The 17,449-nt window shown below is 44.9% G+C and overlaps 2 protein-coding genes across 10 annotated transcripts in view; both read left to right on the top strand.

Moving 5' to 3' along the window:
* The window catches only part of clip2 (CAP-GLY domain containing linker protein 2), a 70,694-nt gene extending 54,909 nt beyond the window's left edge, over positions 1–15,785 (top strand). For all 7 annotated transcript variants that reach the window (XM_046327393.1, XM_046327379.1, XM_046327370.1 and 4 more), the window contains 8 exons: positions 18–605; positions 952–1,009; positions 1,225–1,308; positions 1,846–2,002; positions 4,758–4,917; positions 11,976–12,167; positions 13,311–13,373; positions 14,159–15,785. In XM_046327393.1, coding sequence (XP_046183349.1) covers positions 18–605; positions 952–1,009; positions 1,225–1,308; positions 1,846–2,002; positions 4,758–4,917; positions 11,976–12,167; positions 13,311–13,373; positions 14,159–14,188 — 1,332 coding nt within the window. In that variant the 3' untranslated portion in view covers positions 14,189–15,785. The remainder of the gene's footprint in view (positions 1–17; positions 606–951; positions 1,010–1,224; positions 1,309–1,845; positions 2,003–4,757; positions 4,918–11,975; positions 12,168–13,310; positions 13,374–14,158) is intronic.
* Positions 15,786–16,634: 849 nt separating this feature from the next.
* gtf2ird1 (GTF2I repeat domain containing 1) overlaps positions 16,635–17,449 on the top strand; it is a 50,589-nt gene continuing 49,774 nt past the window's right edge. Inside the window, exon 1 of one of the 3 annotated variants that reach the window (XM_046327333.1) lies at positions 16,635–16,955. The gene's annotated coding sequence lies outside the window, so the exon portion shown is untranslated. Of the gene's footprint in view, positions 16,961–17,449 lie in introns of all 3 variants that reach the window. The other 2 variants (XM_046327317.1, XM_046327326.1) reach the window with 2 other exon arrangements.

Below are 17,449 nucleotides of genomic sequence, written 5' to 3'. Positions count from 1 at the left end.
CCCCTCCTCTCCTCAAGGTCAGGCTGGACACCCTGGTCAACGACCACCAGCGCTCTCTGGAGGACCTGAAGACCTCGCTATCCAGCCAGAACGGCTCGGCCGAGGGCCAAGAGCAGGACCCTCAGGAGCTGAGGACCACCCTGGAAAGTCTGCGCATGGAGCACCAGTTGGAGCTGGAGAACCTCAAGGCCAGACACGAGATTGAGGCGGCTGTGCTTGCCAAGGAGCGTGAGGATCTGCGCTCCCGCCTGCAGGATGCCAAGGACCAGCTGGGCGAGAGCAGCCAGAACGGGAAGAACCAGGCCCAGACGGAGGCCAGAAGCAACCAGCTGACCCTGGAGCTGAGAGATGCCCGGGAGGAGCTCCAGAAGGCCCAGCTGAGGGTGGGCGAGGTGGAGAGGCAGAAGGGAGAGAAGGACGGGGCCCAGGATGAGCTCCGGAAGCGCCTTGAGCTGGCTGAGAAGAAGATGGTGGATTATGAGGCCCTGCAGAAAGCTGAGGCCCAGAGTCGGGCCGAGCTCCACAGCCTGGAGGAAAAACTGAGGGTGACTGAGAACCGACTGCAGGCGGTGCAGGATGACCACCACATGCCACAAGATGCCAACGTGAGTCCTCCAGGGGATAGCTGTGGTAGAAATTAGTTGTAGATGCTATGCTGTGGTCCATATGAGATTAGAGTCCTTTGACCCAGCTATAAAATTAACTAAGGTTGTGTTTAGAGTGGAACTAAAGCCCCTATTCATGTGATCTAATGCTAGCTACTTTTCACAGTCATTATTAGAGAGTACTTTCTAGAAACACTCTTTACATGAGTAAATAATATCACTTCCACATGATATCCATGCATTTCTACTTCCTTGTGTGTTTCGACATCTTTGCCCTCAATAAACAAATGAAGCACGGAGTTGTCATGGATTTGCTTTTTAACTCTCCATTCTGTCTCCCACTCAGGTTATAGAAAATAATGACATCTCAGAGGAGAAGATTAAACTAAAACAGAATGTCGAAGGTATCGTAAATGTTAACCTAGTTAATTAAGTTGTGTTGTTACTGTACACATATTTTTATGTAAATGAGAATGGTTTTAAAGACCCTTAAAACAAACCTGTGCTATAGTAAAGTATTTCAAAGTCAGACCTCTGTAGGCTTTTGATTGTACTTTGAGGACATTGCATAGTTAGATTCCAAGGTTTTTGACCAATGGTAGTTTCACATTTCTTTCAGAAACGATGGAGAACCTGACCAAAAGAGAAAAAGAGGTCTCCACTCTCACGTCACAGTTTGATGCCCTCAAATCACAGATAACTGGTAAATTATGCTGCTTACAACTGATGAAGATTTGAGTGGTCCAAACATTGTCAAATAAACTCCCATGGGAGCATTGAATGCAGTTTTAGTTAAAGGAATACCGTGGGATTTTGGCAATGCACAAGATAGCACAATTACTGGAAGTCTGAGTAACGCTAGTTAGCATTGGCTCGCGAAACTACCCCTTCATCCCTTTAACATGATTTGATATCCAGAACCTGCTCTGTGCGTATGTAATCTCTTCTATTTATGATATTTTGCACTCTATGAATGTCTTGACAAATATGACACATTTACTCTTTATCAACTACATGTATAGTAAGTATTTGGTTGCCTGAGATTGAATGTTCACTCAAACATATTGCATGTAAAAAATGTTAATCCCTGAATTATGAAACTTTTATAAAAAAAATGTCACTGACTGGCAACTGGATATACATATCTTTTTTTGAATATACATATTTGAAGCTCCAACACTGCAGCACTGTTTGGTTCAAACTAATCATTTAACTTCTCCAACCTGTCTTGGTCCACCAGCCTTGGAGGTCAAAGTTCGCTCAGGTGAGAAGAAGGCTGACACCCTGGTCAAGGAGAAGATGCGCCTGGAGGCCGACCTTGAGTCCATGACCAAGAAGTCCCATGATGCATCGGGACAGCTGGTCGTCATTAGCCAGGAGTTACTGAAGAAGGAGAGGTAATTTGACAGAGAGAGAGAGAAAGAGAGAGAACACTTGATTTTCTACCACAGCGCAGAATTTTCACAGCAGCCCACCCACTGCTACAAGAGAGAACTTACATTCCTTTGCAGGAGATGAGATGTTTGATAAAGCATGTGAAACTGCCCCCACTCTTTACATATACAGAATTTCCTTCTAGAATCTTGCATTTTCAAAGACTGACGAAACGGTCGCAACTATTCTTTGTGATATGCAGTCACTAAATGTACACTAGACATCTGTTTTATGAGGATCAACCTACTTAGGATAAAAGCTGTTAAGGTAATGGAGATAATTAGCCTGATTAAAAGTAGGGCCAAAATGCCTTTTTAGCCTTCAAATCAATGCATTGTCATGGCTGAGAATCCTATGTTACTCTAAGGTGTTTAGTGAGATTACGCACAACACTTAGTAAATTTAGGGCTGGAAATATAAGCTAAAATTAATTAAAAAGAAAATAACGCAACATGAGGTACCTCAGTGACTCTTCGGTCACCTAAGTTTGCAGTATTTGACCGTGTCACCTGCCTTTCATGGATAAAAAAATATATATTTGCTGTAGTGTTAAGATTTCCCTTCAATGGACTAAGGGGCCTAAACCGAACCATGAAAAACAGCCCCATACCATTATTCCTCCTCCACCCACCTATACAGTTGACACTATGCATTGGGACAGGTAGTGTTCTCCTGGCATCCGCCAAACCCAGATTTGTCCATCAGACTGCCGGATGGTGAAGCGTGATTCCACTGCTCCAGAGCCCAATGGAGGCGAGCTTTACACCACTCCAGCCGACCTTTGGCAATTGCTTGTGTGCGGCTGTTCTACCATGGAAACCCATTTCACGATGCTCCCGACGAACAGTTCTTGTGCTGACATTGCTTCCAGAGGTAGTTTGGAACCGAGGACAGACTATTTTTATGTGCTACACACTTCAGCAGTCCCGTTCTATGAACTTGTGTGGCCTACCACTTTGCGGCTGAGCCGTTGTTGCTCCTAGACGTTTCCACTTCACAATAACAGCAATTATTGTAGAATGGGGCAGCTCTAGCAGGGCAGACATTTTAGCAAACTGACATGTTGGAAAGGTGGCATTCTATAACGGTGCAACTTTGATAGTCACTGAGCTCTTCAGTGAGACAATTCTACAATATTTGTCTATGGAGATTGCATGGCTGTGTGCTCGATTTTATACACCTGTCAGCAAAATGTGTGACTGAAATAGCCAAATCAACTAATTTGAAGGGGTGTCCACATACTTTTGTTATACAGTATATACAGTACCAGTCAAAAGTTTGGATGCACCTATTAATTCAAGGGTTTTTCATAATTGATGCTATTTTCTACATTGTAGAATAGTAGTGAAGACATCCAAACTATGAAATAACACATATGGAATCATGTAGTAACCAAAAAAGTGTGAAACAAATTAGGTTAGGTTCAAAGTAGCCACCCTTTTCCTTGACAGCTTTACACACTCTTGGCATTCTCTCAACCAGCTTCATGAGGAATGCTTTTCCAACCGTCTTCAAGGAGTTCCCACATATGCTGAGCCCTTGTTGGCTGCTTTTCGTTCACTCTGTGGTCCAACTCATCCAAAACCATCTCAATTGGATTGAGGTCAGGTGATTGTGGAGGCCAGGTCATCTGATGCAGCACTCCATCACTCTCCTTCTTGGTAAAATTGCCCTTACACAGCCTGGAGGTGTGTTTTGGGTTATTGTTCTGTTGAAAAACAAATTGCAGTCCCCCAATGCACAAACCAGATGGGATGGCGTATCGCTGCAGAATGCTGTGGTAGCCATGCTGGATAAGTGTGCCTTTGAATTCTAAATAAATCACTGACAGTGTCACCAGCAAAACAACATCACATCTCCTCTTCCATGCTTCATGGCGGGAACCACACATTTGGGGTGTAACCTGAGGCTGGTAACTCTAATGAACGTGTACTCTGCAGCAGAGGTAACTCTGGGTCTACCTTGAGAGCCAGTGTCATCATAGCGCTTGATGGTTTTTGTGATTGCACTCAAAGTTCTTGAAATTATCGGCATTGACCGACCTTCATGTCTTAAAGTAATGATGGACTGATGTTTCTCTTTGCTTATTTCAGCTGTTCTTGCCCAATATGGACTTGGTCTTTTACCAAATAGGGCTATCTTCTGTATACCAACCCTAGCTTGTCACAACACAACTGATTGGCTCAAATGCAAAAGCACCCAACAAGTGCTCAGCATATGTGGGAACTCCTTCAAGACTGTTGGAAAACTATTCCAGGTGAAGCTGGTTGAGAGAATGTCAAGAGTGTGCAAAGCTGTCATCAAGGCAAAGGGTGGCTAATTCGAAGAATCTAAAATATACTTTCGTTTGTTTAACACTTTTTTGGTTACTACATGATTCCATATGTTATTTCATAGTTTATATGTCTTCACTATTATTCTACAATGTAGAAAATAGTCAAAATAAAGAAAACCCCTTGAATGAGTAGGTTTGTCCAAACGTTTGGTACTGTGTATATATATATATATATGCTTTTATTAGCACAGCTCAATAAAGCATGTTCCCTGTGTCGTCGATAAGTTTGGGACATTGATGATGAAACAACTCTTAATTGTCATGCCAATGACAGCATTGGCATTGGCAAGAGCACAATCAGGTCTGGGACCAGGCTGACCTGAATCAGGAAGGCAAGGGTAAATCTTAATGGTTTTCTTTACTGTATCGTCCTCTTGTTTCAGAAGTCTGAACGAGCTGAGGGTGTTACTGCTGGACTCCCCTCGTCACTCGCTTGGCCTGGACCGAGACCTGAGCCAAGAGGTGCACAAGGCGGAATGGAGGGTGAAGGAGCAGAAACTCCAGGATGACATCAAGACCCTGAGAGACAAACTGCTCCTGCTGGTGAGAGGGAGGGGGTTCTGGGAGATGTCAATCACATTGTTTCCGCCCGTCTTGAAGCACATCATGTGTCCATCAACGAAGAGTTATTCACTTGCAACCTAATGAAAGTAAACAGACAGAGTCCGCGAGGAACGTTTGTTTTCGCTGTAACGGCTCTCTTCTATCTCCTCCTCTGACGAAGAGGTGGAACAAGGATCGGACAAATGCAGCGTGATAATGATTCATGATATATTTTAATGAAGGAAAAACTATACATGCAGAAACTACAAAATAAATGTAATGAAATAATGAAAACCGAAACAGCCCTATCTGGTGCAAACACAAAGCCAGGAACAATCACCCACGAAACACTCCAATAATATGGCTGCCTAAATATGGTTCCCAATCAGAGACAACGATAATCACCTGACTCTGATTGAGAACCGCCTCAGGCAGCCATAGACTACGTAGAGACCCCACAAAACCCCAAGACAAAAACACACCACAATAACCCATGTCACACCCTGGCCTGACCTAAATAAAATGAAGAATAAACATAATATATTTCAACCAGGGCGTGACAGAACCACCCCCCCCCCTAAGGTGCGGACTCCCGGACGCACATCAAAACAATAAGGAGGGTCCGGGTGGTCGTCTGTCCATGGTGGCGGCTCCGGCGCGGGACCCCACTCTATACATTTCTTAGTCCCCCTTCCTAGCGTCCTAGGATAGTCCACCCTCGCCGCCGACCATGGCCTAGTAGTCCTCACCCGGAACCCCACTGGACTGAGGGTCAGCTCGGGACTGAGGGTCAGCTCGGGACTGAGGGTCAGCTCAGAGAGGAAGCTCAGCACTGAGAGGAAGCCCAGCACTGAGAGGAAGCCCAGCACTGAGAGGAAGCCCAGCACTGAGAGGAAGCTCAGCACTGAGAGGAAGCTCAGCACTGAGAGGAAGCTCAGCACTGAGAGGAAGCTCAGGCAGGTAGTTGGCTCCGGCAGATCCTGGCTGGCTGGCGGATCTGGAAGAGTCTGGTTGACTGGCGGATCTGGAAGTGTCTGGTTGACTGGCAGATCTGGAAGTGTCTGGTTGACTGGAAGATCTGGAAGTGTCTGGTTGACTGGCAGATCTGGAAGAGTCTGGTTGACTGGCAGATCTGGAAGATCATGGTTGACTGGCAGATCTGGAAGATCATGGTTGACTGGCAGATCTGGAAGATCATGGTTGACTGGCGGATCTGGAAGATCATGGCTGACTGGCAGATCCTGGCTGACTGGCGGATCTAGCTGCTCTGGCTGCTCCATGCCGACTGGCAGCTCTGGCTGCTCCATGCAGACTGGCAGCTCTGGCTGCTCCATGCAGACTGGCAGCTCTGGCTGCTCCATGCAGACTGGCAGCTCTGGCTGTTCCATGCAGACTGGCAGCTCTGGCTGCTCCATGCAGACTGGCAGCTCTGGCTGCTCCATGCAGACTGGCAGCTCTGGCTTGCTCCATGCAGACTGGCAGCTCTGGCTGCTCCATGCAGACTGGCAGCTCTGGCTGCTCCATGCAGACTGGCAGCTCTATGCAGACTGGCAGATCTGGCTGCTCCATGCAAACTGACAGCTCTGGCTGCTCCATGCAGACTGACAGCTCAGGCTGCTCCATGCAGGCTGGCAGCTCTGAACAGGCAGGAGACTCCAGCAGCGCTGTAGAGGAGGAAGGCCCTGGCTGCTCTGAACAGGCAGGAGACTCCGGCAGCGCTGGAGAGAAGGAAGGCTCTAGCTGCGCTAAACAGGCGGGAGACTCCGGCAGCGCTGGAGAGGCGAGACGCAATGTAGGCCTGATGCGTGGTGCTGGCACTGGTGGGACTGGACCGAGAACACACACAGGAAGCCTGGTGCGGGGAGCTGCCACCGGAGGACTGGTGTGTGGAGGTGGCTCTGGATAGACCGGACCGTGCAGGCGCACTGGTGAGATGAGCCTGCCCAACCTTACCTGGCTCAATGCCCACTCTAGCCCGGCCAATACGAAGAGTTGGTATGTACCGCACCGGGCTATGCACCCGCACTGGAGACACCGTGCGCTCCATAGCATAACACGGTGCCTGCCCGGTCTCTCTAGCCCCCCGGTAAGCACAGGGAGTTTGCGCAGGTCTCCTACCTGGCATAGCCATACTCCCTGTGAGCCCCCCCCCAATACATTTTTGGGGCTGACTCTCAGGCTTCCATCCGCGTCGCCGTGCTGCCTCATACCAGCGCCTCTCCGCTTCTTGGGGTGGCGATATTCTCCAGGCTGAGCCCAAGGTCATTCACCGTCCAGTTCGTCCTCCCATGTCCAGTCCTTCTCTCGCTGCACCTTGGTGCGGCTACACTCCCCTGGTTTAGCCCAGGGTCCTCTCTCGTCGAGGATTTCCTCCCAAGTCCAGAAATTCTTGTCACGCTGCTCCTGCTGCTGCTGTTTTTTTTAAGAAAATTTATTTTTTTTATTTCACCTTTATTTAACCAGGTAGGCTAGTTGAGAACAAGTTCTCATTTGCAACTGCGACCTGGCCAAGATAAAGCATAGCAGTGTGAACAGACAACACAGAGTTACACATGGAATAAACAATTAACAAGTCAATAACACAGTAGAAAAAAAGGGCAGTCTATATACAATGTGTGCAAAAGGCATGAGGAGGTAGGCGAATAATACAATTTTGCAGATTAACACTGGAGTGATAAATGATCAGATGGTCATGTACAGGTAGAGATATTGGTGTGCAAAAGAGAAGAAAAATAAATAAATAAAAACAGTATAAAAACAGTATGGGAATGAGGTAGGTGAAAATGGGTGGGCTATTTTCCTATAGACTATGTACAGCTGCAGCGATCGGTTAGCTGCTCGGATAGCTGATGTTTGAAGTTGGTGAGGGAGATAAAAGTCTCCAACTTCAGCGATTTTTGCAATTCGTTCCAGTCACAGGCAGCAGAGTACTGGAATGAAAGGCGGCCAAATGATGTGTTGGCTTTAGGGATGATCAGTGAGATACACCTGCTGGAGCGCGTGCTACGGATGGGTGTTGCCATCGTGACCAGTGAACTGAGATAAGGCGGAGCTTTACCTAGCATGGACTTGTAGATGACCTGGAGCCAGTGGGTCTGGCGACGAATATGTAGTGAGGGCCAGCCGACTAGAGCATACAAGTCGCAGTGGTGGGTGGTATAAGGTGCTTTAGTGACCAAACGGATGGCACTGTGATAGACTGCATCCAGTTTGCTGAGTAGAGTGTTGGAAGCAATTTTGTAGATGACATCGCCGAAGTCGAGGATCGGTAGGATAGTCAGTTTTACTAGGGTAAGCTTGGCAGCGTGAGTGAAGGAGGCTTTGTTGCGGAATAGAAAGCCGACTCTTGATTTGATTTTCGATTGGAGATGTTTGATGTGGGTCTGGAAGGAGAGTTTGCAGTCTAGCCAGACACCTAGGTACTTATAGATGTCCACATATTCAAGGTCGGAACCATCCAGGGTGGTGATGCTAGTCGGGCATGCGGGTGCAGGCAGCGATCGGTTGAAAAGCATGCATTTGGTTTTACTCGCGTTTAAGAGCAGTTGGAGGCCACGGAAGGAGTGCTGTATGGCATTGAAGCTCGTTTGGAGGTTAGATAGCACAGTGTCCAATGACGGGCCGAAAGTATATAGAATGGTGTCGTCTGCGTAGAGGTGGATCAGGGAATCGCCCGCAGCAAGAGCAACATCATTGATATGTACAGAGAAAAGAGTCGGCCCGAGAATTGAACCCTGTGGCACCCCCATAGAGACTGCCAGAGGACCGGACAGCATGCCCTCCGATTTGACACACTGAACTCTGTCTGCAAAGTAATTGGTGAACCAGGCAAGGCAGTCATCCGAAAAACCGAGGCTGTTGAGTCTGCCGATAAGAATATGGTGATTGACAGAGTCGAAAGCCTTGGCGAGGTCGATGAAGACGGCTGCACAGTACTGTCTTTTATCGATGGCGGTTATGATATCGTTTAGTACCTTGAGTGTGGCTGAGGTGCACCCGTGACCGGCTCGGAAACCAGATTGCACAGCGGAGAAGGTACGGTGGGATTCGAGATGGTCAGTGACCTGTTTGTTGACTTGGCTTTCGAAGACCTTAGATAGGCAGGGCAGGATGGATATAGGTCTGTAACAGTTTGGGTCCAGGGTGTCTCCCCTTTGAAGAGGGGGATGACTGCGGCAGCTTTCCAATCCTTGGGGATCTCAGACGATATGAAAGAGAGGTTGAACAGGCTGGTAATAGGGGTTGCGACAATGGCGGCAGATAGTTTCAGAAATAGCGGGTCCAGATTGTCAAGCCCAGGTGATTTGTACAGGTCCAGGTTTTGCAGCTCTTTCAGAACATCTGCTATCTGGATTTGGGTAAAGGAGAACCTGGAGAGGCTTGGGTGAGGAGCTACGGGGGGCGGAGCTGTTGGCCGAGGTTGGAGTAGCCAGGCGGAAGGCATGGCCAGCCGTTGAGAAGTGCTTATTGAAGTTTTCGATAATCATGGATTTATCGGTGGAGACCGTGTTTCCTAGCCTCAGTGCAGTGGGCAGCTGGGAGGAGGTGCTCTTGTTCTCCATGGACTTCACAGTGTCCCAGAACTTTTTGGAGTTGGAGCTACAGGATACAAACTTCTGCCTGAAGAAGCTGGTCTTAGCTTTCCTGACTGACTGCGTGTATTGGTTCCTGACTTCCCTGAACAGTTGCATATCACGGGGGCTATTCAATGCTATTGCAGTCCGCCACAGGATGTTTTTGTGCTGGTCGAGGGCAGTCAGGTCTGGAGTGAACCAAGGGCTGTATCTGTTCTTGGTTCTGCATTTTTTGAACGGAGCATGCTTATCTAAAATGGTGAGGAAGTTACTTTTACAGAATGACCATGCATCCTCAACTGACGGGATGAGGTCAATGTCCTTCCAGGATATCCGGGCCAGGTCTATTAGAAAGGCCTGCTCACAGAAGTGTTTTAGGGAGCGTTTGACAGTGATGAGGGGTGGTCGTTTGACTGCGGCTCTGTGGCGGATACAGGCGATGAGGCAGTGATCGCTGAGATCCTGGTTGAAGACAGCAGAGGTATATTTGGAGGGCCAGTTGGTCAGGATGACGTCTATGAGGGTGCCCTTGTTTACAGAGTTAGGGTTGTACCTGGTGGGTTCCTTGATGATTTGAGTGAGATTGAGGGCATCTAGCTTAGATTGTAGGACTGCCGGGGTGTTAAGCATATCCCAGTTTAGGTCACCTAACAGAACGAACTCTGAAGCTAGATGGGGGCGATCAATTCACAAATGGTGTCCAGGGCACAGCTGGGAGCTGAGGGGGGTCGGTAGCAGGCGGCAACAGTGAGAGACTTGTTTCTGGAGAGAGTAATTTTCAAAATTAGTAGTTCAAACTGTTTGGGTATGGACCTGGAAAGTATGACATTACTTTGCAGGCTATCTCTGCAGTAGACTGCGACTCCGCCCCCTTTGGCAGTTCTATCTTGACGGAAGATGTTATAGTTGGGTATGGAAATCTCTGAATTTTTGCCTGTTACCACGCCACTTGGTCCTGGTGTGGTGGGTGATTCTGTAACGGCTCTCTTCTATCTCCTCCTCTGACGAAGAGGTGGAACAAGGATTGGACCAAAATGCAGCGTGATGATGATTCATGATATATTTCAATGAAGGAAAAACTATACATGCAGAAACTACAAAATAAATTAAATGAAATAATGAAAACTGAAACAGCCCTATCTGGTGCAAAAACAAAGATAGGAACAATCACCCACGAAACACTCCAATAATATGGCTGCCTAAATATGGTTCCCAATCAGAGACAATGATAATCACCTGACTCTGATTGAGAACCGCCTCAGGCAGCCATAGACTACGTAGACACCCCACAAAACCAAGACAAAAACACACCACAATAACCCATGTCACACCCTGGCCTGACCGAAATAAAATGAAGAATAAACATAATATTTCGACCAGGGCGTGACATTCGCTGCAAAACGTTTTGCTCTGGGTGTGCACTAATAAAGTTTTGTGTTTTCTGTTCATTTACATTTACATTTACATTTAAGTCATTTAGCAGACGCTCTTATCCAGAGCGACTTACAAATTGGTGCATTCACCTTATGACATCCAGTGGGACAGTCACTTAACAATAGTGCATCTAAAACTTAGGGGGGGTGGGGTGAGAGGGATTACTTAACCTATCCTAGGTATTCCTTAAAGAGGTGGGGTTTCAGGTGTCTCCGGAAGGTGGTGATTGACTCCGCTGTCCTGGCGTCGTGAGGGAGTTTGTTCCACCATTGGGGGCCAGGGCAGCGAACAGTTTTGACTGGGCTGAGCGGGAGCTGTACTTCCTCAGTGGTAGGGAGGCGAGCAGGCCAGAGGTGGATGAACGCAGTGCCCTTGTTTGGGTGTAGGGCCTGATCAGAGCCTGGAGGTGAGGTGCCGTTCCCCTCACAGCTCCGTAGGCAAGCACCATGGTCTTGTAGCGGATGCGAGCTTCAACTTGGAGAGAACGGAGGAGCGGGGTTGAGAGAACTTGGGAAGGTTGAACACCAGACGGGCTGCGGCGTTCTGGATGAGTTGAAGGGGTTTAATGGCACAGGCAGGGAGCCCAGCCAACAGCGAGTTGCAGTAATCCAGACGGGAGATGACAAGTGCCTGGATTAGGACCTGCGCCGCTTCCTGTGTGAGGCAGGGTCGTACTCTGCGGATGTTGTTCACACACAGATGAAAGCTGGCTGGTCTAGCAGTAGAAAAGTCTACTTGATTAAGATTATAATAATTTCATGTTTCATATTCAAAGTGGATACACGACATGGCTATTGTTTCATTCTGGTCTGTATTCTATATGATAAAAAAAACAATGTGCTCCCTGTATTTGTACTAAAGGCAGATCTAGCAATGATAGATATAACCCTCCACATTTTTCCAGGAAGGGCTTTAATAACTAAACAGTGTTGTTCATTAGGGCACACTAAAAAGACAAGGTAGACCCTTCCTGTTTCAATCCATTTTCTTTATTTTGGTGCCTAATGAACACCCAGTTGATTCCTACACGTGATATGTGTGTGTTCTCAGGGCAGGGAGAGGGGCTCGTCCCCAGACCACCGGCGCTACTCTATGCTGGACCCGTCGGCTCTGGACTCGGAGGTGAGCCGTCTGCGCCAGCGGCTCCTGAGCACCGAGGAGGCCCTGAGGGGAGCTCTGGAGCACAACCAGGAAGTGGACCAGCTGGTGCAAGCCATGCGCACGCACCCAGACAAGACCCAGGTAAACAAGCCCAGGATCAACTCTAGCTAGTACTTGTTTTGTCTTTTCCAGGACTGATTTTGTTCATAGTGGCCATTTAGAAAAAGAGTCGACTTCAGGGGTCTTCAACCTTTTCTTGCACAGGGATCCCTGCCCAGGCAAATCGGCAACCCATGGACCCCATCATATATTACCAAAAAATTTATGTTTTACATGTCTTGTCTTATCAATTGAATGGCAAGGAGAAGTAATCAACATTTTTAAATTAATAGATTTGGTAGATAGATTTTTTGAAAATTGGACGAGGAAGTGTAAACTATAACATAGCCTATTCGATAGAATGGTAACTCCAAACACATTTTCGCTAATACCAGCTGTTTAGCTGGTTAAACAAAGGTTAGCCATGTGTTGGCAAAAATTAATGAAGTCAATAAGTCTTACCAGCAGTTAGGTCGCATTCTGTTTTTGGCAATTGATGCAATGTGTGTGCAGGCCCCGCAACTGAGTTTGATTAGCAAATTAAAAATATTACGTCAAACAGGTATCAGTCTATGTACCATGTAATAAAGTAATAACTAACAACACTGTAATTACACTATACCTGCCTTTTGTAACTAAAATGTAAAATCCGTAAATACATGGTTTTAGTAATATTTTAACAGATACTTCGGGACTTTGACAAGGATGTTGCTAACTAGCACTAGCGCAATGACTGGAAATCGCTAGCAGATGCTGTTACTTTTTATTTTAGCCTACTATTTTCTTCTTCTTGAACTGCACTGTTGGTTAATGGCTTGTAAGTAAACATTTCACAGTAAAGTCTACACTTGTTGTATTCGGCATATGTGGCAAATAAAGTTTGATTCCGTTTTTTAAAGTTGATTTGAAATACTCAGACTTCCAGTCATCGTGCTGACGCTAGTTAGCAATGGCTCGTGAAACTAACTTTTTTCTTACTGGACACAGACATAATAATGGTATTCACGAGTTCATCTGATTTTGGGGAAGTAGATAAAAGGTGTCATTGCCAAAATCCTGAAGTATCCCTTTAATATAAAGTGGTACCGTAGGTCGTTTGATACAAAAGTCAGGATATACGAGTTTGAGTAATGTAAAATGCACCAGTAGCTTGACAAGCTGTTTTCTTTAATGATTCTCTTTCAGGTGCATGGTGGTGCAAATTCAGCCAATGGGATTTATCAACAGGATTCTTCCTTTACTCAAGATGTAGGTATTAATTCATCATTATAAACTGGATAGGTTGGGTTCTGGATGCTGATTAGCTGAAAGCTGTGGTATATCAGAAGATATACCACGGGTATGATGCAGAATGACTTGTTTACTGTTCTAATTATGCTAGTAATAGTTTATAATAGCAATAAGGCACCTCAGGGGTTTGTGTTATATGGCCAATATACCACGGCTAAGGGCTGTATCCAGCAGGTATGTTGCATGTTGCGTCGTACATAAGAAAAGCCCTTAGCCGTGGTATATTGGCCATATACCACACCTCCTATATCAATCACGCATGTTCTATGTCACATCAGTTAAATGTATCTTAGCTTCATAGATTAGTCTAGAGATGCACTGAATGCATGCTGCACTTTTTTATTCTTTATTGCCATTCCCACAATGAGTTACATAAATACAACATTAATGGCTTGCTTACCGAACACAGATAAAGCCTAGTTCTAGACCAAGGGCAGGCAGCCCTGGTCCTGGAGTGCCGCAAGCACTTCATGTTTTGGATTTAAGAAGACCAGGTGTGTTGAATTTAGAAGACCAGGTGCGTTGAATTTAGACCATCACTGAACTGATCAATTAGCTCAGTTGGTCAGGTGTGGTGCCTAATTGGAACAAAATCCTGCGGCACTCCAGGAACAGGGTTGCCTACCCATTCTACACTTAAAAGCATGCTCAATAGAAAATCTCCATTTCATCTATGACATAAATTAATATTCTGAAGTATGTATTTGATAGATTATTTGAACTTTTTCTTCTTCAACTTCATGGCTTCCTCCCCAGGAACAACACTAATATAGGAGAAGAGCCCATCTTGAATTGGGGAAATGCATAGCTACATTTTAAAAGAAAAATAAGTCACTACGACGTTAAGACTTGGGACTAGCACTCCATTGGACTCCAGACGCCATTTTCTGTTTACAGTTACTACCAAAACAATGACTCTCAATATGTACATTTAATCTGTTGCAAAAAATAAAATCACCCATTAGCCAATCTTAAGACAGATCAAAGATACTGTAAAATGGACATGGAGGTGAATAAATCGGTACGACCTTTGTAAACTGATACCTACTCTGCAGACTACCTCCAAGGATGGTATTGGACATGGGAGAACCTTTTATGGAAGTTTATTAAAGATCATGACCCTACAACTCATGAGAAACTATTTTGTGAATTACTAATTGTGACTCCAGAGAATGGAATGACTGGTGTCTGATTGAAAGCAAAGAAGAAGAATTTGGCCTCAATCCACCACTTTTTGTTATTTATTTGCCACACTGCTTTTGAACCTTCTTAGAGTACTGTAGCTGATTTGATTTTGCCAGTTACGTTCAGAACAATTTTTCTCAAGCTCCTCCTCTTGCTCTGTAGCGAACGTGAATGAAACGATTATGCTGCTGGATTTTGGCTGATGTTGTGAAATAGCTGCATTATCAGAATTGTGCATACGGTAAACGTGTATTTAGCCAACTGAACCAATCCAACTTAGCGCCGTATTTGCATCAAATAGCTATCAGTTTAATGGTTTACTAATTTGAACTGAGTTATCCATTAATTTCACTATGGCTTCACTAGATAGTGGGAAACCATACCACTTTGTAGTGTTTCCGTAAACAGGGGTTTTAAAAAATACCAGTATTAACTTCTTATTGTTGATCATTTATCTAAAGACATTTGACCATGCCATGGGATCACTTTGTCCTTTGATTAGAGTAGGCCACTCAAGGGCTGTTTGGAGCACAATCCAAACAATGGAATGTTCTAACATGTATCCCCCAAATGGCACCCTGTTCCCAATATAGTGCACTACTTCTGACTAGAGCCCTATGGATCCTGGTCAAAAGTAGTGAAATATAGTGCTATTTATGACACAACCCTACTGTAACTGCTTCCTCCCTTGGTTGAAGAACACACATCTGGATGACGTTTAAACAAATCCTAATCATAACGTACAGAATTGATACATTATGGTCTTCCAAATGATATCATCTCCATTTAACAAGCCAACAGGGAAATACTAAGTGTAGTCCATTACTGTATTTACGGGATATTGGTTGACATTCTGGTCTGTCTCAAATGGCACCCTATTCCCTATATAGTGCACTACTTTTTGGCACTGGTCAAAAGTAGTGCACAATATAGGGAATAGTGCATTTCAAATCGCACGCTGTCTTTGGGAGAACATTATCTTGATGTGAGTAATGTGGAATGTAAGACTTGGGATTGACATTGCTTGGACAAAGTGTTGGGCTGGCCCTCGCTCAGCGAAACTGAAGCTACAAACTGTCATTGGAAAATGTATATTGCCTTTTTTCAGATGGGAAACACTTCATACCCTTTATTGCTGTAATGATTTCTGAGATTGAGTCATTAAATATTAACAATGTGGGAAAAGGATTGTGGTGTTTTATTTCAAGTGGACATTTGATGGTCTTTTCTGAAGTTTCGTTATGCCTTTATTGAACACTTATTAACCTTTAAGTACAATCACTCACAAATAAATACTGTTGCACATGCACATTAGCCCACACCAAACACTAAGCTCCCACTGCTGACTGTGTAAACAATTTGGCTCACTTGTGGAAGTGATGGATATCATTCATGGAACATTTTCCAAAGTACAGGCTGTGAAGTGAGGGGGTGAAAAAAGTGTAGCAACAAATGGTTTGAAGGTTTCCAGAAATGTATTTCTACAAGTGGGACCTGAGAGTAAAATACTGCTCTCGAACACTAGGGGCAAAGTAAACTGCTTTTCATGATTTATGTACTGGCCAATGTAACCAATAAAGCGAGCAGGATCACATGCATAGGGACAGTTATGGCACTGCTCAGGTGGCTGACCAAAATAGTTCACAATTAAACTATTGATATCATACAGAGGTATTGTATTGCTATTCTAATGCATTATTTAGGTGTTCCCTTTTTCACTATTGTAGAGTCAATACCAATAATTCACCGACATTATTAACCTGTCAATTAATGCATTGTCCGCTATAATAAATATGATTATATTAGTCAATTCGTGTTAATAGTAATTTCGGTGCAGTCTAGTCTAAATGTTTTGTAAGGCTATTTAGTAAAATGTTGCTGACTGGTATATTTGTTTTTACCAGAGGTTTAAATCTGAAAAGTGAAATATCCTGTTTGTTTTTGTCGCATCACGTCCTTCTCCGGACAAGTTTCCCCCATTGAGGTAGTTCCCCCCCATGGTTTCCCAGAGGTTGCTTAATCCTATATGTAAATTACAGCCAATAGATGCTGTTGTTGAGTTGGGCTGGGATTAGCGGAGGCGAATGACTTTCAATTTTACTGGATTACAGAACAAAGGGGAAAGGGGACATACTCCACTGTTAAAGAAAAGAGAGAGAAACGGGGAAAATGGACAAATAATCTCGGCGATAACGTTTTGCAAGCGATTTTGTGCCATAATGCTTCAGATCACAAGGTTTCGAAAACACGATAATGCTACATTTTAGATGGGAATTCTACAGTTGCGGTTGGATTAAACGGGGAATAACCCTATTACGGGATTGACAGCATAACGACATTTAAACGTTGTTTTTGGTAAGGTATGCCTCATGCTATTGTAATATTTATTAACTTCGAACATAAAACCGTGTTTTGTGAGCACGTGACTTTGACTGTACAAATTGTGAAATTACAGATTATAATTATGGGGGAGGAGATGGGCCAGTTAGCTAACCCGTTATTGTGGCTAGCTAGCTAATTCGTCGCTATATATCTAGCTAGATGCAAATAAATGGTATGAGCTAATTTACATTTCTGTAGCTAGCTAAACGGTGTAACGTTACAGCGTTATATTCACAGCGAGCCAACTGCAACTAAATTCTGCACACTGATACGAGAAGTCTTGTTTTGGCGTGCGCATCGATGGATAAATGTAGCTATCTTGATAGCCAACATTATCAAGAAAGAAAGCTAGCTAGATAATATAGCTAGCCAGCCCTCCGGTCGTGTTTTTGTTGCCGACAGATGGCACATTACAGTTTGAGGATATATTAAGACCTTATTCAATAGCATGTCAACCATTTTACTTT

The sequence above is a fragment of the Oncorhynchus gorbuscha genome, linkage group LG02 (assembly GCF_021184085.1).
Source record: "Oncorhynchus gorbuscha isolate QuinsamMale2020 ecotype Even-year linkage group LG02, OgorEven_v1.0, whole genome shotgun sequence".
Taxonomy (NCBI): domain Eukaryota; kingdom Metazoa; phylum Chordata; class Actinopteri; order Salmoniformes; family Salmonidae; genus Oncorhynchus; species Oncorhynchus gorbuscha.
Note: the sequence above shows the minus strand (reverse complement) of the source record. Positions and strands in the feature narration are given on the sequence as shown.